At 41.3% G+C, this 23392-nt stretch overlaps 1 protein-coding gene across 2 annotated transcripts in view; it reads left to right on the top strand.

Moving 5' to 3' along the window:
• fam214a (family with sequence similarity 214 member A) overlaps positions 1-22156 on the top strand; it is a 38915-nt gene extending 16759 nt beyond the window's left edge. Inside the window, exons 2-12 of one of the 2 annotated variants that reach the window (XM_042513614.1) lie at positions 8463-8647; positions 9202-9398; positions 10313-10438; positions 11889-13746; positions 15956-16081; positions 17221-17309; positions 18460-18553; positions 18655-18813; positions 18901-18969; positions 19647-19840; positions 20853-22156. In XM_042513614.1, coding sequence (XP_042369548.1) covers positions 8463-8647; positions 9202-9398; positions 10313-10438; positions 11889-13746; positions 15956-16081; positions 17221-17309; positions 18460-18553; positions 18655-18813; positions 18901-18969; positions 19647-19840; positions 20853-21006 — 3251 coding nt within the window. In that variant the 3' untranslated portion in view covers positions 21007-22156. Of the gene's footprint in view, positions 1-8462; positions 8648-9135; positions 9399-10312; positions 10439-11888; positions 13747-15955; positions 16082-17220; positions 17310-18459; positions 18554-18654; positions 18814-18900; positions 18970-19646; positions 19841-20852 lie in introns of those variants that run through there. The other variant, XM_042513672.1, reaches the window with a different exon arrangement.
• The last annotated feature ends 1236 nt before the right edge of the window (positions 22157-23392 follow it).

Below are 23392 nucleotides of genomic sequence, written 5' to 3'. Positions count from 1 at the left end.
ATATTGGTGCAGCTCATTCCTGCATACAGACACTCTTCAATCACCGTGACGGGAATGTTTAACACAATGTCTCTGTTGCCTTGGTAACACCCCCACCCCACACCCTTTCGTCCCTGGTCAACAGTTGTGATCGTTGATCACTGTTCCGCTGTAGTCCCGGGTCAGTCAGCCAGGAGAGAAATGACTGAGGCCATGGATCCTCTTTCCTTTACTGCAACACCTACTTTTAGACTTTAGACTTGAAAGGACAAGCGATGCTGTTGGGGTTTTTTTTTTGCCACAGGGCTTCTCAGTTAATTGTGTCTTACTGCAGTTTGTGCTTTTTATAGGAAACATAGCAATATTGAAACATTTAACATCCCCCCAGGTACATTGTAGGAGTGAGTGTTTTGTTTGCAGTAGCTCTTGGGAGGGTTTCCTTCAGACAAATATAGCAAAGTCTCAATTTTTTTCTGTTTATATTATCTGTCTATAGCTATTAAAAAAAGCTCAGGCATTGCGATCAAATATAATATTAAGCTTTTTATTTTTAGCAGGTGACCATCTGTGTGCTAAAAATATATCAGCTTTTCATTATTACCAGTAATTGTTGTCCAGATCTGTGGGCATCACTTACTTGTCTACATGCTTTCAACATGGGAAGTTGAAGACACAACATGCTTGCAGTCATGACAACACCATTGCTAGACAGCTGTATACAAAAATAGACACCACAAGACTTCAAAAATCATGACTTATTTTTTGCTGCTTTTCAGCAACATTATGTGAAATATGAAAATACTAAACAATAGCAATGGTGGTCACCCTTCCTCATCAGAGTTTGCACTTGAGTTGTAAACACCACATCAGTCTGGAAGAGCATGGAATCTCAAAATCATACACAGTGCTTGCACTCATAAAACTCATGTATTGGTGGAATATGTAGTTACCACTTGAGTTGATTTCAGTTCAGTGTGCTATGAATCAAGCACAAAATGTTATGCTTACTAGCAAAGTGCTTGACAGAAATTCTTTAAAGCATGGTTACATGACCACCACATATTCTGAATAGCAGATGAAGTTATGTCAGTGAACACTCAGAATGTTACGGAGTTGGCTGCTCTGTATGGACCAGATTTTGCTACAGATACACACATTAATTTGTGCACATAGTGAATGTATGCATACAGCACATACTAAGGTTGACACATCTCAATTCACTGTAGACGTGTACAATATATTGCTTTGTGTATTTCAGCACATGTTTGGAACAACACTCTCATTGTGAAGAGTTCTTTGAATTGGAGAGCTGGTAAGAAAGACGCATTGTAAGAAAATATGAGCAAGCAGTTGCAGTCCTTCAAATGTATAGGGAGAGGAGATGAAGTTTAGTTGGTCTTGCAGACCAGCTGGTCTCCAAATATAGTCAGACTGCAGAATTGGCCTTGGAACAGAAAAGACGGCATTGCAAACAATTCCCATGGTGGTGAAAAGCAGTGGCCAGAGCTGCTGACACTTCAGATCCGCCACCTGCTTTGCTACCAGTGCATTTGAATACTTTGAAACTGGCTATGTGCTTTCATAGACTTTGGATAGCTAGTGGACATCAAACACCCAGGCAGGTGGATTTTAGGGGAGTCCCTTTGTCATTTTTCAAATAATCCATGAGCTATTTGCTCTCTGCTTTGGCAAGAAGGTGGTACTTGTTCATTAAAAAGTTAGCTTAGCTTACTAGCTATGGTATGTAGAAATCAAAGGAGCACAGTATGGCATGTGTGTCAGTAGTTAAACAAGTACCTTGTGGCTCTTGGACTTTTTCTCATAGTCTTGCAGTTATTTTTATCATTCCATAGTGTATGTCTTCAGGCATTGACAGCATTAGCCCTTTTTAACATGGGCGGTGCTGGCAGACACCATCACAAAGTCATCAAATGATTGATTGTAGAAATGTAGACTTTGAAGTCTGAGAGAGAGAGAGAGAGAAAAAGAGAAAAAACAGAAAATGAGAGCTACCAAGTTGTGTCTATATTTATCTCACCGGGGGCTGCAGTAAAGAGATTTAGCATGGAAAAACTGTCAGTGTAATCTCCCTTTCTGCCGCTGTGTATTCATTACAGAAGTGCAGCTGTGTGTATGCACATATCTGTGTGTTAGGGCTGCACAGTTCCTGATGAGAATCTCACATTTCTCACTCAGAATTGAGAGTGTGATTTTTTTGTCACTATTCTCAGGGTAACCATTTGAAAATAAGAAATAGTGTCTCTGTATTCTTCCTGTGCTTAGGATAATTTAAATAGTATGATGGCACGCCGTTATTCCAGTGCATCAGCTTCTACACATTGTATTTTGTGGAAACTCTTTGTTTGATTGTTACCCCTGTGGTGCTTTAAGTATGGCGAAACACCAACACACTAAGTACCTCACTACAGGATGATAACAAGAAGTGGTGTTAAATTGAGGTTTTCTATTTCTGCTCAGTCTACCTATGCACAGTTGAAGAGCTGTGCCATAGTCTTGTCATTTGTTGAGCAACTTAGAGAAAAAATAAGCGCTTTGTTTGCTGCAGCTGAGATTCATACAAATGCAAATATGGTAGAATCGTTGAAGGATTTTGCATGGAGTTATAAATTAAATGTGCTGTTCCAATATCATGCTGCCCTATATGTACCATAAATGTATTTAGGCTCATTAACACAATTTTTGCAATACGTGTGTGCAGTAAAAAGGTTTTGCTTTGAGTTGTTTCCCATCAGGGATATCCAATAATCACAGTGAGGACCTTGCAGTTGGAAAGGTTGGACCTTCACTGTTTAGTTCTATTCACAAGAAGCCAGATATCATTGTGTGTTAATCCGACATACCTCAGTGAGCTCAGCAGACTGCTGCCACTGCTGCACTGAGGCTGCCTGGAAATGCCTTTAACACACAGCCTCCAGGCAAGGCTGGTTATCTAGAGTCTGCAGGTCCCTAAAAATTAAAATGTCTAAAATCATATCAACTTAAAACCTCAAACGATTTTAAACACAGAGACCAAAATAGCATTTTAAGTTTCAAATCTTTAAAAAATCCTCTGGTGTCCTTGCTATGTTGCTTCTTATTAAGGAATTGAGCAGACTTTTGTTCTCGTAGTTTTATTATTTATCCATCTTGAGAAAATTGATTCAGTCCCACTGAAGCAGTTAAGAGCTTTAGTGTCTTGGTCAGGGGACATTCACTGTGGACAGTTATTTATTTATTTTCAAAGCCGGTCTCACCATATGAACTGGAACAAAGCAGTTACAAGTGTACCACTCGAGCCTTTCTTTGAATTGTTCATTGCACATTTAAATAAGTTTGAATATAAAACTTTGATATTTAATAAAGCAGGTAAGTGAATTTTAACACCCTCTGGTTGATGATCTGTCCTAATAAACACAGCCTTTTTGTCCTTCTGTCTCTCAGTCTGTCTTGACGTTTTCCTGTCTGCCTCATTAGTCGGATCCTTAAGTATGCTTTTTTAATGAAAATGTTTAATGAGAAAAGACCCAGAGCCACGTCACAATTTGTTCAGTTTTTTTAGCACAACAGTTCAAAGGTTGCTTCAGATGATCTGTAATATATTTGTCCCCCACAGTCTGCGAGACACGTCATTTATGCTCTTGGTATTGCCAAGTTAGATTTTTATGTGTAAATCTTTAAGAACTGTCACCGTGAAGAACCATAACAACTTGCCATTTTCAGCACACTTTTTCTTGTGGCTTTGACATTTTGAAAGATTAGTTTTTACATCAGCTCAGCTGATGCATATGTCACTTTATTTTTTCTGCAAGGTTTCAAACCTTTGCACAAAATTTCCTAGACAAAAAGTGAACTGGCAGCATTGTTATTATGACTTCCTGTCTTTCTTCTGATCTAATGGTGCATGTTTCCTGTCTGCTCTTTAGACTACTCATCTGTCTTTTCCAATATCTATGAAGACCTTCTGTCTCTCTCCCTCTGAAGTGTGTCTCGTCTCTCCCTGGCTGCTGCCCTGCAGAATATGATCTCATATTGTATGCGTGTAACTCTTTTATGACCAGTAGCCCAGCCATAGGCAAGCTTATCATTGTTGTGTTCCCGCTGAGACTTTGATCTGTCTCTGTTTTTTTTCTTATCTGCCACTGGCTTTTGTCTCCTGTCCCCCCCAACATAGGCGCATCACTAATCACGAAAGACTAGCATGACTCTAGCTGTGTTCTCTGCTTCATTTGAATGAAACATGGTCACAAACAAATTACACACAGTGTGAACCGCACTGGCTGAACAGAGGCGGATGGGAGTGTTTTTTTGCCATATGGGTACTTACACAGCATTCAAATTAGCTGTGAGTATTTGTGTGTGAATGTTCGAGTGTGTGCGTGGAGAGCAGAGAGAGGGCCAACCATGCAGTGATTGTGTGGCCGCAGTACAGAGATTAATAGGTACATGAATGTGTGTGTGTGTGTGTGTGTGTGTGTGTGTGTGTCTCCTACTTTGTGTCCCCCTCTCCTTCTGTCCTTCTTCCCATCTGTCTCTCTATTAAAACAGACTGTGTAAAAATGAATCGAGCAACATGTATTCACATTCCACAATTCAGAATTATGATCTCCGTCATAACCATTTTGACCAGGCACTGACATGTTTGACGTGCCTCTCTGACTGCTCTTAGGTAATGATGAATCACACCAAAGTGTGTGTCAGTGTGTACCAGAGTGTTTTGACTCTGAACACTGTGTTTGCTACCGAGGCTGACCTCTTCGCTGTTGTCCTCGAGGCCTTTTTCCATCCCACATGACTCTATACTGATCTGTTGGCCTGAGGACGTGGAGACAGCTGAGAGGTGTGTGTGTGTGTATACAGGCCGAACCAGTCGATCTGTAGGCAGGACTCCAGCTACACTTGGTGGCAGGCGGTCACAGGTCTAATAATAAGACGCCTGAATCTAAATCCGACCTGTTACATAATTCACATCACACATTATCAGGAGACGGAGGAGAGGTCACACGCACATGGAAAAGAGACAGATCAGTGTTCCATTGTGTGTTATGCGCTTGGGTTTGGGTCCGCAAAGTGCAGGATGTATCAGCAAAGCCTCTTATTTAAACAGCAGACGTAAACCTGATTATGTTTTTCCTGATTGGAATGTTTTCTTTTCTCAAGCAGTACTAGTAGTTGCTATGGTACTTCTCCAACTGAATACAATGGAGGACCAGCGGAGTTTACACGCAGGCCTGAAAGAAATAGAGACTAAATTACATCATATACACACAGTGCAGACAGAGAAGGCTCAAAAACAAATTGGAAAAAGAGAGAAAATCTTCCAGACACACATTAAGTCAAACTGTACAAATATAGATTGATGAGAGGCAGGAATGAATTGGTCATGCTTCAGAGGGAAAGAGAGGAGAAGGAGGGCAGGATTGAACATTGAGCCCTGCTTGTGAGGCTTAATGATTGGTAAACAACCCGGATTGTTACATAAATTCCCAAATGATATTAACTATTAGTGCCAAAGAGAGGATTAAAAACATTACACAGGGAGGTGATTTTGACTGCAACAACAACTCGTTTTCTATTTCATGTTGTTTAAAAAGTGCAGTTCTGCAGTTCTGTGAATGTGGTTGTGTATGTTAAACCCAGCTCTCTCTTTCATGTCTATGTGTCTGTAGAAAGGTTTCCTACTTCTCCACCCTTTATGTGCTGTCCTGCATCTTGATCAGCTCCCAGCCTCCAACATTTAGGCTGTGTTTTTGTGTTTCTGCATGCATGTCTGTTTGTGCGTGTGTTTGTGTGTGCGTGTGTGTGTGTGTAGGCTTCATAGGAATGTTCTATTCATGCACGACGCCCTAAAGAATGACAGCTCTCATCTATGGGCAGGGCCCCTTAACCAAAGCCTCCATCACTACTCCTTTGTCCTGTACGTGTGCGTGTGTGTGTGTGTGTTTGGGTGTCTGTATGGTTTCGGTGGATTCACGTTTGGTGATGCTGTGTTTGTTTATGCTTGGGTCTTCACATGTGTTTTTGTTATATGTGCCTTAGGGTTGTACGTATGGATGTGTTCCTGGGTTTGCCTTTCCTAGAAAGCAATCCGACACCCACTGCGCACACATAATTGGGGGTCTGTGTGTATACGTTTGTGTGTGTGGGTTGAAGGGGGGTATATGTAGCACACTACTTCTCAGAGGCTGTTTTCAGCTGCTCCTTAATCACTCTTTTTCCACCATGCCTTCATCCATCCATGCTCCCTTTCTCTTTTGCTCCCTGTCACCCCCTTCATGGAGCGTCACCTTTAGCCCAAATCCAGGATAGGACCATGAACTGGAGCCTTTCCCAGTACAAACTGGGATATACTATAACCGCAGCTCACTACTGTGTATCCCATATGCTCAAGCCAACCATCATGTATCTTTGACCTTGAATCCTTTGACCTTTGTCATATATTACTCCCTCTGGTCTGACTCTTGTTCCCTGTTCCTCTCTTACCGTTGGTCTCTTGCTCCCTTTGTTCAAGCCTTTCCGATTCCAGCCCATAAAGAAAAGGAGATTGTCCCTGAATATAGCCTCCATCTCTTTCCCCCCTGCGCTTATTCAGCCTACAGCTGGCTAACAGACCCCCTCCCTCCTCTCCCCTCTCCTCCCCTCCCCTCCCTCCTCATGTTTTGTGTTGGACTGCGTTTCTCTCCACGTGCAGCAGCAGCAGCTCAAAGGCATGTAGGAGGAGTTCCCTGAGAGGAATGTGCGTGACTGGCTGGCTGACTGCGATATGCACACACACACACACACACACACACACAGCAGCAGCAGCAGCAGCAGCTCGTAGCTCACACTTCTGCAGAGCCAGCTGAGAGGGACTCTGTTCTAGCCAGCCTGGCTCTGGTGGGAGGAGGACAGGGTGTGTGTATTTGTATTTCTACTTCTAGCCTTAAGAGGGCCCGACTTAAAATGATTAAAGCGTAATTGTGCCCTAATATTTGTTTTACTCCAGTCTAAACCAAGACAGGAGGAGGGTTGGGGATTGTAGAGCAGGCGGCTTCGGTGTTTTTTTGCGTGTGTGCTGTAAAGAAAAAAAGCTTTGATTCTCAGAGCTGCTGTGTATCAGCTGACCTCCTGTGGGATTCTGGGAGTTTTCTCTGGAGGAGCAGAGGAGATAGAGCGCTAAGACAGGCTCTTGAACCTTCTGCTAAAAATACCCCGACTTTAGATCTAAGCTGCAATTACAACACAAACAGAGCAGGATTTTGTTAATTTTGTTGTGGCAGGAGACAAACTGATGAGACTCAGCAGCTTCGATTCAGTAGCATTTGACTGGTGACCTAATATACAACAGCTCCCATGTTGCCCCTTGTAAAAACTGCTATAAATATGGTGATTGTGAATAAAAGTGCACAGCAGAGAGGCTCAGCATGAGCTATAATTTGAATGTGACAGCCAGCTGAGTATTCCTTGTTGGTCGTCTTCTGCTTTCAGGAAGAGTTGAATCAACTTTTCAGTGGTGAAAAGTTGATTCAACTCTTCCTACTGCCAGGACCTGGTCAACAGCGGAAGGTGCATCATGATAAATATTTTTACTGTCCTTACGTCCTTGTTGAGTTTTTGTCTGCAAATGTTTTGTAATAATGAGTGTGAATGACGTCACTGTGAGTATTGTCTATACTTGTATGTGTGTGTGCTGATTAAGAGAGAGAGCAGACAGTGTGTGGCTTCAGCCCTCTGCTCAGCTGACATGAGAGGTCTAAATATATTCCTCTGAAGTGGCCAAACTGGAAAAGTTGTGTCATCCACTGCTTTCCCCCACACCCCTTCTCTAAACAAGTCTTTCCAGCCAAAGTTAAATAGCCATATCTACTACGTAAAACCATCCAGCCTCATCAGGATTCCTGTGGATCCTTAAAAAGTCTTTAAAGGCATTGAATTCATTAATCTAACAATAAGACCTTAATTGGTATAAATTGACAAAATCGTTGCAAGGTCTTAAAAATGCTCAGATATGGAAAGAATGATTTTATGAATCTTTTCTTTGACATGGCATTGTAAAATCTCAAAACTTGTCATGGGAATCCAAGTAGTGGAATCTCAGATGCAGGTTGAGAAACACAAAATTGTCCAGAAAACAGGCCATAAATGCCCAGTATTTCCCACTGTTTTGGCAAACCATATAGATACCCTTATGATAATATAATATGTTCACTGTCTTCCATGTGTTACACTCTAAACAGGGTTGTTATTCAAACATCTGAGGTAGATAATCAAACTTTTTCCTAGGACAAAATAATTCATGTTTTATGTTACAATAAACATTTGGGCAATATAAAACCGTCCTTCTTTAACTATGGTTATTAGAAACATGTCAATACAGGCACATTTTATTGCCCCAAGCACCATAGTTTCCCTGCTACTTTCCTCCGATTGATTCCTTGTTTTCTTTTTAGCCGTGAAGTGATTTGTAAAGACATGCTGCTGACTCTCTGTTTCTCTTCCTTGCCTAGATGCAACGGAGGAGTTTTTCGAGTATGACACGGAGGAGTTCCTGGTATTCCTGACCTTGCTCATCACAGAAGGACGGACACCAGAATATTCTGTGAAGGGCAGAACCGAGGGGCTGCACTGTCCACCAGCCCAGTCGGCCATGCCGCCTCTTCACAAGCACGAATGCAGCGACAAACTGCCCCAGGTAGCACACATGCCTTATCTTAAAGTGTGAACAGAAGGCAGTCTGCTCTCATTTAAGGTTGTTTTTGCTTCATTGGCATCATTAAAGTCATGAACATTAATTTAGGCTCACATGTGAAACAGCACACACATTTGACATTTATTTCACAAACACAGCTAAATCTCACACAGTGGATAAACTAAATTTCACAGACACTATGAAAATAAAATTATTTAACTTTTTTCCAACTCTTTTTTGTACTCAGATGTCAAATATGGTCTGAAAAATCTAATGAGAAGCCTAGGAAAAGTATGGAATTTTGAAATGTAAAATGTGTAGGAATCCTGTAAAGAGAACAGCATATATAGCAGAGTGAACTTCCGTGAAATAAAGATTTTTAATATTGTGAACTGAAGTGTGACCTAAAAAAACCACAGACATTTCGCTCTAAGTGAGGCTCTTTGTGAAGCTCTTTGTGAGTCCCATCTGCTCTGCCCCTAAATTTCAAGGCCCTGGTGACATTCACTAATGAACACTAACCCTCCACCTATGTCTGCGGGTGTGTGCGTGTCCAGTGTCGGCAGGCAAGGCGAACCCGTTCAGAGGTGATCCTGCTTTGGAGGAACAGCATCCCCATCATGATCGAGGTCATGCTCCTACCAGACTGTTGCTATGGTGATGAGTGCCCCCCGAGTGACCCCATCAGCGACCCGGTCATCAAACAAGATGCTCTACTGCTGGAGAGATGGACCCTGCAGCCAGTTCCAAGACAGTAAGTCACACACACACACACACACACACGCACAAGCACACACACATGATCTTGCTGTTCAAACATGGACAGTGCCTGAAAAGAGAGGTGTAGAGACTAAAAGGAAGCTATGGTCACCAACCTTCAGTGTAAAGTCTGCAGTTTACGAGAAAAATACAGTATATTGTATTTCCAAGGTCGTTCCTAACATCCGTTGCGGTCCCAGGTTATTCATATAAATAACCTCACATACTTCCTACCTTGACATGACTTTTTTTGTATAAAGAAAAAGTACAACAAAAGAGATATAAGGAGTGGAAAATACCTAAACTGTAAAACAGAGCTAAAATGCAAAGACACTGGTAATTGTCACACAATTTTAGTGAAATTACAGTTCTTTACTACCAAATAGTATTATTCATGCTTACAGACTATGTGTCCTGGTGGCAGACGATTTTTTGCAACACCACTCCTACAGAATGTTTAAATGGCTTTATCCAGAGAAAAAACATGTAGACCCCCCCAAAAAGCAGTGAAATCCTCACTTTTATGTGTGTTCAAAATATTCATAATAAATTCAGTGCAGGTTGCAGTAATCCGTGTTATGTACAGTATGGCATTGAAAATGAGACATGGAAAGGACAAGGCTAAAAATGGTCTTAAATGCAAAAAAAAATATGTTAAGGAATAAAATGATAATATTGAAATGAAAAAAAGATAATTGGCTTGGCACTCAGAGGGTTACTTAGCCTTACAAATTGGCCCACTTTCCTACATACACGTGTAGGTTCCACGAACACTGTGTTTGAAAAACACACACACACACACACACACACACACACACACACACACACACACACAGATCCTTGAACTGTTTTCTCATTAACCCGACATACTGGCACATTTCCACCTCTATTTAACTGTGTTTTTAATAGAAGCGGCGATCGTTTCATTGAGGAGAAGACCCTTCTGTTGGCTGTGCGCTCCTACGTCTTCTTCTCCCAGCTCAGCGCCTGGCTCAGCGCCTCCCATGGTATCGTCCCGAGAAACATCCTATACAGGTCAGAAATAACCATCATTAAAGACTTTGACACTGGTGGGCTGGGGACTTTTCACTGAAGCAATGAACAACATTCGCACAGCTACAAGAAGCTTTATCTAAAGTTGTGCTCTTTTCAAATTTATTTATAAGAGTGAATCTTATGTGCTGTTGTTAAAATGGAATCAAACAAAATAAACCAGATCTCTGGAGGCTCTTGACCAATCCTGAATATTTCAAAGGTCCCGCGTTGGAAGAGGTCAGATTTTCATTACTTTTTAAAGGAGGTATAGGTACTTTATAAATACTCTGAAAGTATAGTATAGTAAAGTGTTCAATCCACAGAGAAATGCACACAGTCTGTATAAAGATACTGTGCCTTTAAACAAGCCATCAGGACTTTTTTTGTAATTTTGATTTCACAACTATACTGTATAGATTGTTTCAAACTTGAAACATAAACCCTTTCAGGTAGATAATTGGCAACTGATTTTTAATTGTGGGGACGTAAAATTTGCAAGTTTGTTTCTGCTGTCATTTTCAGCTATAACTGTAACATTCAAAGATATGTAGTAAAAACAGTTGTCTGACCTATCTGACATTTCTGCTGTGCTTATTTTATGTAAATTGTTGCTTTGCTATCATCATAAACCAAATCTACCTGCACAGAAGCTAAACAATGTTCTTCTGTGGGAGGGGCCTCATTTTAGCCACCTAAAAACGTCTATCAGTTTAAGTGCACGTTATATTTGAATATTTGCTCCGCTTTACCTTTGACACTAAACAATTGAGGCTGCTATAAACAAGCAACTCCCATGCTCTGCCAAGTAAAATTACTGTTTTTATCACTGGAGTCTGGTGGCTTTGAGATAGCGGCTTCACTTCCCTGTCAGAAAAGACTGTCTGATAGAAAGAAAAAGGGGTAAAAATATTCTAAATATAACATACTCATAAACTGATAGTGATTGTTATAGTTGGTCTTTTAAAGGTGTTAAAAAACTAATCAGTTAAAATAAAGTTTGCTCAACATCGTTTGTCTTTATGTATGTGCAGTGACAGTTTTCCACCAGGAAGTTATTGTAAACAAACTTTGTGAATCAGTCAATAAAGATAGAAAGCGCTGCTACAATGCAGTCACAGTTATTCCACCTGCTGCCATGATGCATTGATTGGAAGACGAAGAAACACTGACCAATCAGAGCAGTCGGGGCTGTTTTAGGAAGGGGGCTTAAAGAGACAGGTGCTAAAATGGAGCGTTTCAGACCGAGGGTGAATACAGAAATGTATATTCAGGCACACGGAGTGAGAAAAATATTGTGTTTATTGAAATTTAAAGCATGTGACCATGTCAAAGTATAAACCCAAGATACAAGTATGAACCTGAAATTGAGCGTAATGTGGGACCTTTTAAGATGTAAGACTTAACCCTTGCACTTTAATTGAATTTCTTTGTCACTGTCTTTATCGAACAGAATCAGTGCTGCTGATGAGGAGTTGGTGTGGCAGTTCTCCCAGCCGCCTTCAGAACACATTTTCCCCGTCCCCAACGTGTCCCACAGTGTTGCACTGCAGGTCCGTGTCCAGTCACTCCCCCGCCAGCCCACCTACCCCACCCTGGCCTGCAGCATCCACACCGGCCTGCCTCCGCTTTACAGCAAGACGCCCAGCCTCAACCCAAACCTTAACAGCCATGGTGGCCTGCCCACCCACAAAAAGAGCCAGGACCCCAGCAAAGACAACCTCCTTCACAACTCTAACATCTACAGCAAAAGCTCCAACTCCATGTCTGGCCTACTCCTCAACGGATTACCCATTCCTAATCTTCCCATCAACAACATCCCCATTAACAGCCTACCCCACACTGCTGTCCCCCCTCCCTACAGCAAGAAGACCCAGGAGCCTGGTGAGGACCACACGTATCAGAATGGAGAACTTCCGCAGGTCAACATCCCCCAAAGTCAGGGCTCCCCCCTGTTCCACAGGTCGTCTCACTCCCCCACGCCCTCCCGCTCCCACTCTCCCTCTCCACTTCCCACAAGTAAAGCAGGGAAGTGGCTATACTCTGCTCTCAATGGTTCATCTGACCCCACACAAGTAGAAGACTATGGGTCTGGCACCAACAGCAGTGATAGGTCAAAAGGGCCCATCCCCGAGCCACTGAGAGCTTTTAAGAATTTCTCCTTGGCTGAGCCCCCCCGCTGCCCCTCCCCAAGGCCTGCAACCGAGACAAACCCTCTGATTGGCTCCCTGCTGCAGGAGAGACAGGAAGTTATCGCCCGCATTGCACAGAGGCTCAACTTCTGCGACCCCACAGCACCACCACTCCCTCCCGGCCTTTTTGCTTCTGACAACCCTCCCAAAGCCATGTGGGGCAGTAACCATGACGACATAACTGCCAGTAAGACCAAAGAACCCGAGGTACCGCCCTACGAGTCTGTGGGACGTGTGTGGCCCAGCCCCTTCAACACACCCGTGACTGACCCTTCTTTCAGCAAACGGGAGAGCTCCTCTCCTAAACCTGCAGCCTGCAGGAAGCTGAAAATGACTGAGACAAGAGACAGAGAGGAGGAGCGGAATGGAGAGAGGGAGAGGGAGAGAGAGAAGGAGAAAGACAGGGAGAGAGACAGCTCCCTGATCGCCCAGGCAGTACAAGACATAACGAGACTCATCCAGGAGAGACTGTCTGTCCCCTCTCTGTCCCCGAGGCACAGCAGGAGCGGCAGCCATCTGCACCACACGCACACAACAACAGTCACGCACACGGTCCGCACATATTCACACACCTCTCACATCCCACAAGCCTCACACACTGCCACCAACGGCTACACCAACGGCCACGTACCCAGCCATGAACCTCACAGAGGCAGCAGTCGCACCGCTGCCACAACCGCGCCCGTTTGCACAGACAAGCCCCGAGTGGATCCGGGAACCGGATGCCATTCTCCCCGGGCCCAAAATGGTGCTCACTTTACACTTGAAGAATCCTCATTGAAAGGCCAGTCCCACACCCAGGCTGGTCGCTGTTTACGAACTCCCCCGCAAGAAAAGCTCAGAGCTAGGATGCCCAGCAGCCATGAACCCCCCCCTGCCACCCCTGTCACCGAGAACAGCCCAAGGAATGCCCAGATCTTTAGTTGGACTTGCAATGATGCCAGCCCAGCCATGAACTGTAACACAAGCCACAACCACAGCAAGCCTCAGCCCCAGTCCCAGATGCAGTTTTGTGCACCAGCGCAGGCCTCTGCCCTGCAGGATGAGAACCAGGCCCCCTCCATATCTGGATGCTCCAGCACCTCCAGTCCAGACATGACTCCCCCTTCCACAGTCCTGGTAAGGGACTTCTCATTTTAGTGGGCATTGTTTGTCCATGTATGTTTGAATGATAGCCCCTTTACTTATCTGCAGTTATTCTATTGGCATACCCTGAGGCTTCTTTTAAATGCATCACTATGAAAGGAATTGTTTGACATTTTCCGTGAACCATCTTATTCACTGTATTGCTAAGAGAACCTCAACACTGCTTTCATGTCTGTATGGTAAATATGAAGTTACAATGAGCAGCTACTTAGCCTAGCTTAGCATAAAGACTGGAAACAGCGGGGAGCAGTGAGCCTCACTTTATAAAAGAACAACCTCCTACCCATCCCCACCTCTAAAGCTTGTAAATTAACACATAATGTCCTGTTTATTTAGTTTTTCTAGGGATGCAACAGTATGAGACTTTTATGGTGTGATAACCATCTCAGAAAATGTTGCAGTGTCACAGCATTGCGGTTTTACTAAATTTTTATTATTGTCCTTTACAAAAACTGTTAAATAAATGAAATTGTAAATGTTTTTCTTACTTCAACAAAAGTTTCATTACTATAATTGAAACTTTCTAAATGTTTTTTTAAAGACAAGTACTAAAAAAGTCTCCCCTTTGAAAATAACTAAAATGAAGGTGAGATTCACTGTCCAATTGCATTTTCTTCTATACAATAGATAAGCAAACATACAAAGTATGATAATTGTCAAATTTCATACCACGATACCCTATTTTTTACATAAACTGGAATGTAAAAACAACAAGTTGTAGTTTATGAGGGGTTATGTGGGGGACTATACTGTGTCAGCATCAATGATTTCTTGCAGCCTCTGCTGTTTCCAGTGTTTGTGCTAAGCTAAGCTAACCTGCTACTGGCAAGGCTATTAAATGAAGGCAGGGACACGGTCTTTGACTCCATGGGAGTTATGGGGATATGACACGTGCAATGTAAGTGGCGCTGCAGTGTTGAAGGTCTAGAAATTAAGGTATGGTGTCCTCTCAGGTGCTCTTTGGTTGCTCTCTTTTCAGCCTTCTTGGGTGCATTAGCCTGACAGAACTTAATGGGTATTCTCAAATGGATGGTGGACCATATACAGTACAGAGTTTTCAAATAGAAAGCATTTGCTTATAGCCATATATTTAAAATTTTGTCAGCAATTGCAGAATTGTAATTCTCATCAATATCTTTATTTTTCATAATAAATATACTTCGTCCCAAGGTCAACTATGGACACCTCAGTGAAACAAATCAATTCACCCGTGTTCAGTGATAGGGCACCAGCCATTGAGACTTTCAGCATGTGCATGTTGTACCCCGATGATATGATGTGATATGACACAGTGCACCAGCCTTTATTTAACAGCTTTGGCTGCTGGCAGTAGTGTCATATTTATCGGGGTATCAATCTTCAAAAGTTAAGCAAGAAAGTGAATAAGTGTGCTTTTGAAAATATGTTGAACTATTCCTTTAAGTTACATCATAAAACGCATAAAGACATTGAGACTCTTATTATAGGAATATATATATATATATATATATATATATTACTAAAAAATGACTAATTAAAAATAAAGTAAAAAATGTCAAGAAGCTAAAATTATCTGCTCAAGTGCCGACCCTTAAAGATGAGCACTACCTAAAATAAGACTCCTATTGTGTGATCTCCATGAGCTCCTCTCTCTCAACGCCAGAAACCAGAGGGGTAAGTCTTAAACTTGTGTTGTCATTAGTTTTTGATTTTGTGGACCCACAGAATTTTTGCTTTCTTTTTTATACCCTTCATGCTGTTGTAGTGTTCTCAGTTCTGAAACAGAAAATATGCCCATATATTCAGTGTCATCTAGAACATCTTTCACCATTAACCATAAACTGTCTGTGGAGCAGCTCCAGACTTTATACCGTATGACATCACAAAACTGAGTTATTGCACCCTAATTTTTTGATTTGGGAGAGAGTTGTTTGTGTTTACTAATATTTTTGGACCATAGGAATAACATGTATGATTTTTTATAGATAACTACAGGGATCACTTCTTTTTTTTAACACGTCAAACTGGAAAAAACATCCTCATTTATACACACTGCTGAGTTTTGATGAGTGTTTTGGTCGGAGCAGGTGGGACTGGAGTGATTATCAAGACGCCACATGACATATGAGAACATGATTTGTTCAATACAGATTATTTTAATTAACTTGCAAACTGTCTTAATCTGTCTGTGTTTGTGCTCCAGCGAGCTCACAGCCCCTCCCCGCTGCGCCCCTGCAACAGCTGGAAGAAACAGAATCGACACTCATTAGATGCCACAGCGACCAAGGCCTTCCACCCCTGCACTGGCCTGCCTCTGCTCTCCAGCCCTGTAAGAAACACACACACACACACACACACACACACCCCTTCACAGTGAAACTCACACTCATCGTCAGTTCCTGATTTGTGCATTTGTTAAGATAACACTTTCTACATGCAGGCTCACAGTCACAAACACTCACTGACTCAGTCATTGTTGGTTTCCATGCAGTTGCGTTTGCCATAACAGCACATTCACTACCCTTTATTTCAGCCCATCTGAAGCATTACTCACAGTACTTTTACAAGTGTAAGAAGTGAGCCTGTGAATGTTTGTTGTAAAGAGACTTTGAGATATCTGGCTGCTGCCACTGTGTTGTTAGTCAGGGTTAATGTACACACAAAAACCCACACATAGGCAGGTGAGGCACGTGAGTCATCTGTGCCTCATCAGCCACACTGCAATGTTTCACCGCGTTGTCAGTTACTACACTCAAGATCATCAGTTTCCTGCCGTCTGATCACTCTCACTCACATTATAAACACTAAAATGTACACACAGACACTCCTGTGAACTCAGTGTCACATTCTCTCACAAACACATTTTCAGGAAAGCATTAGGCACAAAATGTAGTCAAATGTTAATATTTTCATATCAGTTCACCTTTATGATGCCATTAAGATTCTTTTTTTTTTTTTTACAACAGATAAAACCTGTTGCACTATTTTAAAAAATATACGGTTTTAATTATTTTTAAAATGTGATTTAAAATGTATTTTTTTCTGTCACTGAGAGCTCAGGTCTTTACACAGTTTATGCTTTTAAATTCATCTCCTGTAATCCTTAATTTTCGATTTAAAGGTCAAGTGTGATGGATCTAGTGGCATCTAGCGACTGCAACTGACTGAAACTTATCTTTGTGCCAAGCATGTGGGATATCGATAGTGGCCAAAGCAAAAATGCAAATGGACCTATTTAAAGTCAGTGTTTGGTTTGTCCATTCTGCGCTACTGTAGAAACATGGCAGTATCTTCTCATATCTTATCTTATATCATATTTTTGCCAATATATACCACTAAATCCTACACACTGGACCTTTAAGAGTTGTACATTTTCAAAAAAGATCCTGGTATCTTTTCCTCTAAGCTCTAACCTGTGATACTATTACAGTTCCTCTGTGTTAATCATGCCCTGTGTGTCTGCGGCAGGTTCCTCAGAGGAAAAATCAAACAGGCTACTTTGACCTGGACACCTCTCTGGCTGGCTGTAAGGGTTTGCCTTGGGCCTCTGGGAAAAGGTACACATTTTCTCACCTGGGAACTTCGTTACTGTAGTTACCAGACTAAGAATCAGTTTGTCCACAAGGATAAGGTCAGGATGCTTTCACTGGTTTAATGCAGTCTTAGTAACAGTTAAAGGACAAAGAGTTTTTTTTTTTTTTTGTTTTACAGTGAACCTCCCACATCATCTGTTTATTATAGTACCATCTGGATCAAGTTACTCATACTTTGCATAATTTTAAAACTTGGTTTTCTCACTATGCAACATTTCAGCTGTTACTATGTGCCAGTGCCAACAAGGCAAACAGTGATTTTGAAATTTTTTATTGTGTTTAAAGTTGAACTGTTGCTCAAGTTTTTTGTTTACCACTTGTATTAATCAAGCCATCCAAAGTCCAAAGGTATCCATCCATATTAGAGACTCCTTTCTGTTTGCTACAGCTACTATTTTTAAACCCTAACCAGCTGACATAGCCTTGAATCAGCAACAGGTTTCAGAAGTATTGTCCGTGTGTTGAGAGATCACACAATAAGAGTGTTGTTCTGAGGTTAGGTCAGCCCTGTTGTGCTGACGATTCCTCTCACGCTGCCACCTGCTGAAGCTCTGCTGTACTGTGGCTGCATCTAGAATCACACACATTCTGCTCAAAATGGCAGACTGAACTGAATTGGCTTTATACACAGAGCTTCACAGCACTGCCTACACACACAGCAGATGTGGGTGGTAGCTCAGTGCTGCTTTTTATAAAGCAGATGTTTTTAGACAGTGGCCTTCAGGGCTTAAAGTTCATTTTAGCTACTAGAGGAGTTCTGTTCAATATTGTCGTGCGTTCATATACAATTTTCTTTTGTTGTTGTTATTCTAGGAAATTGGCTTCATTAAAAATATATGTGACCTAAAAATACCTATATGTTGCTAATGAATGCAATAATTACATAACTTCAGAAAATTAAGATATCAGAGTAAAGAACATGTTCAGATGGCTGATATTACCTCTATTCACACACAAATAAAAAAATCAGTGTGAGATGACTTAATCTCACTCTGGATGTAGGTATTTCCAGACATACCAGGAATGCTTGTCACGTAAACATCTAAACATGCTCTCTCACGCACATCTCATCTGGAAAACAAGTTGATCAGGTGTGTGTGTTTTAACCCTTCAGGGTGTGTCCAAAGAATGAGGGGTACACCGATGAGTCGCAGCAGTTCAGTGCCAGCGCTCCACCTGCCAGTCTCAGTTTGCTGGGAAACTTTGAGGTATAACATTCATCCTGTTTGATGTACTTTCACTCCATGCCATTTTTTGTTTCAATTCAGTTACAATTGTTTAACAAAAAAATTAAAATATGTTTTTCTAGGAGTGTGTGCTGAACTACCGCCTAGAGCCTTTAGGGTTAGTGGAGGGTTTCACAGCAGAAGTTGGAGCCAGCGGGTCCTTCTGCCCAAGTCACCTGACCTTACCCGTTGAGGTGTCATTCTACAGTGTATCCGATGACAACGCTCCATCACCATATATGGTGAGAGCATTATTTTTCACAGTTAGACAGTCAATCAATAATCCTTTTTTTTCGGTCTGTCTGACTGTTGTGATGTGTTTTTTACAGGGTGTGATAAACCTGGAGTCCCTGGGGAAAAGGGGCTACCGTGTACCTCCATCAGGAACCATTCAAGTGGTTAGGAAACTCTGTTTTTTTGTTTTTTGTTTGTTTTGTCTTGTTCAAAAATGTAGAAATGTTCTTAAAATATTTGTTTCCATGAAGTATCTGCATCATGTTGTACACATAGCTGAGAACAAAGAGCAAATTTCACCAAGTAATAAAGGGAAAGGGAGACCCCTAGTGGTTATAGAGAGAACTTACCATGTAACAAGGGAATGTTTTTATTCATTTATGGTGCTTATTCTTCTGAAAATGAAAGGTGTTTTCCTTTGTAGAAGTGAATTTCATATAATGATTACTTTTTTTATAATCAAATTTTATTCAACCATTTGCATATGTAATGAAACAGTAGTACAGACTAGTTAAAAATCAAAATAAAAGAGGGAAGGATAAGAAGAAGGAAAAAATGCTGACTGGTAATACATGTCAAACTTCCATTACTCTAGTCCAGTGGGATATGTTACATTGTTTCAAAGTGGGAGATGAGAAGCTGCCAGTGATTGTAAAAATTTCTCAGCTGAGCCACGGACAGAAGATTTTATGAGGATGATATGTACAGAGTGATGCTCAGTTAATGTATCTTTGACAGTATGTAGGGCTCAGTTGTGTTGTTAAAGATAGAGGATGACTCAAGTCACAAACAATGATAAACCTGTCTAAATCCTCCCACGCTCCCTGGTTTTACCTTTCAGACCTTATTCAATCCCAACAAAACAGTGGTGAAGATGTTTGTTGTGATGTACGACTTACGAGCCATGCCAGCTGGACACCAGACCTTCCTGCGCCAGAGGACCTTCTCTGTTCCCGTCCGCCGTGACACAAACAATCAGACCAGCAGGAAGTCCCTCGGCCAGGGACGCACCTTGCGCTACCTCGTTCACCTGAGGTAAACTGGCGGTCACCTCGTCTCTAGTGCACACTAAGGCTGGGTTGCACCAACAAGGATGAATTTAATCTAAGATGAGCTATAATAATAGTTTAGTAAAACTGTCTAAAATGAGTAAATTCAGTTTTTAAAATTAAGCAGAGCTCTTTTGTAACACCAAAAATTAATCACGGTTTAGTAAAGCTAAGTTTATTTCTGTATTTATCAATAAATAAATACATACATAATCAACATGTTGTCCACACCTAGTAAGAATAAAAGAGAGGTAGAGGGGGTGTTAACTGTTTAAATGACTGCTTTTTCATAACAATAAATTTAACATTGTCTCTAGCTAAAAAGTTGTTGCTTAATGGTACCCATGATGGGCTTGCTATTGCCCGGGACACTGTTGAGGTGTGTAGGCCAAAGGTCCCCTCTCACCCTCTACAAACAGCTGCTATCATAAAATACTAGGAGTTGGAGCGTCTGTGGTACAGCTGCTTTTCTCTGCCATGTTTGACAGTTTGCCCAGTCTTCCTGTTTAGCTCCAAAACGGTTTCCTTGGTGAACCGGTATCTTGACAAAAATTCATCATTATATTAAAAGTCAGTGGGTTGAGTTCTTCTCTCAGCTTTCTTCAAAGAACTTGATCACATTGCTCAATCCATTTCAAAAAGGCAGCCATTGTAAAAGTTAAACCTCTTCAACTGTGGGTTTAAAGTTAACTCGATCACTGTTTAAACTGCAGTTCAAAGTTTTGTGCAACTGAATTAAATTTAGTCTAGGTTTAGAGTAAAAACTAAACTGAGATTTAAAGAGGTTTAAAGGTTTAAATGTAATCATTCTTAATTTTAAACTAGTTTTAAAGTTTGGTGCAACAGAATTTAAACTTAAATTATGATTTAATCAGGTTTAAAAGTTAATCCTTGTTAGTGCAATCCAGCCTAAAACCAGTAGAAATCCAGTTGCGGTGATGTTTCTCAACCGTTATTCATCTTCTCTGTCTTTTGTCTCCCTCTCTAATCTCGACCAGGTTCCAGAGTTCTAAGTCTGGGAAGATCTACCTCCATAGGGACATCCGTCTGCTGTTTTCCAGGAAGTCCATGGAGGTGGACAGCGGAGCTGCCTACGAGCTCCAGTCCTCCACAGAGTCCCCTATTGACCCTCCCTTCTCTCCCCGCTGCTGAGACCTGACTCCCTCCCTCCTCCGCTCAGCGGGCAACTACCGAAGCTTCAGTCACACCTTGATGCCAGCGATAGACTCGTACGCAGCCAATGGCAAGATGAACGTCTCTAAAACAGGAGCATTTTAAGGACTGCAGTCAACAAGACTCACCTGGCATGTGCCCAAAATCTTAAGTTTCATCCCTTGTGTCACCCAGAACTGACAAGGGGGGGTGAGCTAAGAGCCTGGGAGACTCGTCAGAAATGATGTTCTTTGTTAAGTGCACAACCTTGGATCAAAGAGGATGGGTCAAAGGTTACATTTGTAGAGAATGTTTTCAGATCCTGTTCTCCTGGTTAAGAAGGCCTTACCAGATATGATAGGTCCTTCATTTTCCTGCTGTTGTGTGTACCTCCAGCGTCTGGCAGGAGAGTAGAAACCAGTGATCGTCTACAGAAGCAGTTAGACACGTAAATTATTTCAGCAGAGTTTAGGCTACTTGACTCTGTTTTCTCAAATCACAATGTTAATTGGACCTGTACTTGATGTAATGAATAAGTGTTCAATCTCAGTTAATTTAATTGCAAATGCAATACAAAGGCCCTTTTAATGGTAAAATATTTTGTTTTAAATCCTTGAAGATTAGATTGATTGAACTGAAAGTGAACTCAGCTTTGACCCCTGTGATTCCTGAGCTCGGAGCAGAGGGAGCGCATACGGAAGAGGAAGCGGGTGGCAGACTGTGGTGCAATGCAACCCCCCTCGTCCAAAAACAAAACACATACAATGGACCACTAAAGAAGTTGAACAAGCAGTCAAGCTTGATTCAGCTGAAAGCATCAAAGCAGAACATCAGAAGTGCACTGTGGATTTTTTTTTCTCATAACTGGAAATGAAACAGAAAATAGTAATATTCTAATACTTTTGTACTGTTACAGAACCACTTTATTGGAAGTGTTGCAATAGAAAGAGTAACCTTAGTTTAGTGTTTACACATTCACTTTCAGTTTACTTATCATCAGTTTATTTAATATTTAAATTAATATTTCAGTTACTACTTGTGACGTCTGTCATGCTAAGATGATGTAGTGCAAACTGTATATCATAGTATGTATTTTTGACATTAATATTCAAATCTGAAAAAAAATATATCTATATATCTTCTAAAGCAATTTTTGCTTTGCTGCTCTGTCTCTGTGTTTTTTTTGTTTTTCCCCACCAAGTTTCCTACCACTACGTCTTCGTACCATCACACACTGGGATGAAAGGAACAGTGCACTTTAAATCAGGTGTGGTACAGACGCAGGTTATTGGAATTACATTCCATTAAATATACCTTATAGATACATCTTTGTATGACAATATAGAATTATTTCAATGAAGAAAACATTCTGAATGCAAAGTTTAGTTTAGTTTAGTTGAAATGGACATCCCCGTAGCATTTTCACTAAGCTTAAGAACCAAATGCACTTTGTTTAGTGTTTGTAGCAACCACAGCAATACTAATTCGCAACACAGGATGGTAAACCACACGGTCAACAAAAGCTTATCAGGTCTATTTCTTCTGTCAGGCATGTTGGCAGTGACGCCTTTGACTTGTAAATACTTTAAAAAATCTATAAAAACAAGTTAACTCAAACTAGATGATAAGTGACCACAAATAGCTTAATGGTAGAAATGGTAACAGAGTTTACCTTAAAGAGTGACCAGAATGATTTATTTACAGGTGAAAGGACAGTTCAAGATTTTACTATTTTAATAAACACAATGAGGCAACCCATCTTACACCACATATCTGTCGACTGGCATAATCTGAACACACTGGCATATGGGATTTATGTTGATCAAGATAAACAGAGTGTTCTTTATAATATAGTTGGAAAACTTTAGGATCGCAAAAAAGAAAATGGCCATGTTTGTCCAAAATCTGTGTCTTACTGGACAAACTGCATCCAGCAAAAGTAACTTGTTACCATTTAGAATTATGAATAGTAGTCTCTATGACTCTAATGCTGGATGGTGCAGCTTGATGGCAGCACTACCTCACACTCATAAGATGCACAACGATCTACAACTGCCAAAAGGGTAGGTGAATACTGCTGTCAGTTTGGCACTCAACACTGCAAATAAATCTATCTTAAGTGCATCTGCACAACCTCGACACATATATATGCATCCTTTCTTTCTTTCTTTCTTTCTTTCTTATTCTTTCATTTTTGCATGGTGACACAGTCAGGCTGTAAGTCTGTTTAACGTGTGTGCTGTGTTGCTAAATTCACCTGTAATTTAGTAAAACGTGAGTTGAGCAACAGCAATTTCAGTCTCTCAACACACTGCAAGAAGAAAAACTATTGGTGTGGGGAAATTAAACCTCTTTTTGGTTGATTAAATGAACATGTACAAAACAT

Source organism: Plectropomus leopardus, chromosome 1 (genome assembly GCF_008729295.1).
Source record: "Plectropomus leopardus isolate mb chromosome 1, YSFRI_Pleo_2.0, whole genome shotgun sequence".
Classification (NCBI taxonomy): Eukaryota; Metazoa; Chordata; class Actinopteri; order Perciformes; family Serranidae; genus Plectropomus; species Plectropomus leopardus.
Note: the sequence above shows the minus strand (reverse complement) of the source record. Positions and strands in the feature narration are given on the sequence as shown.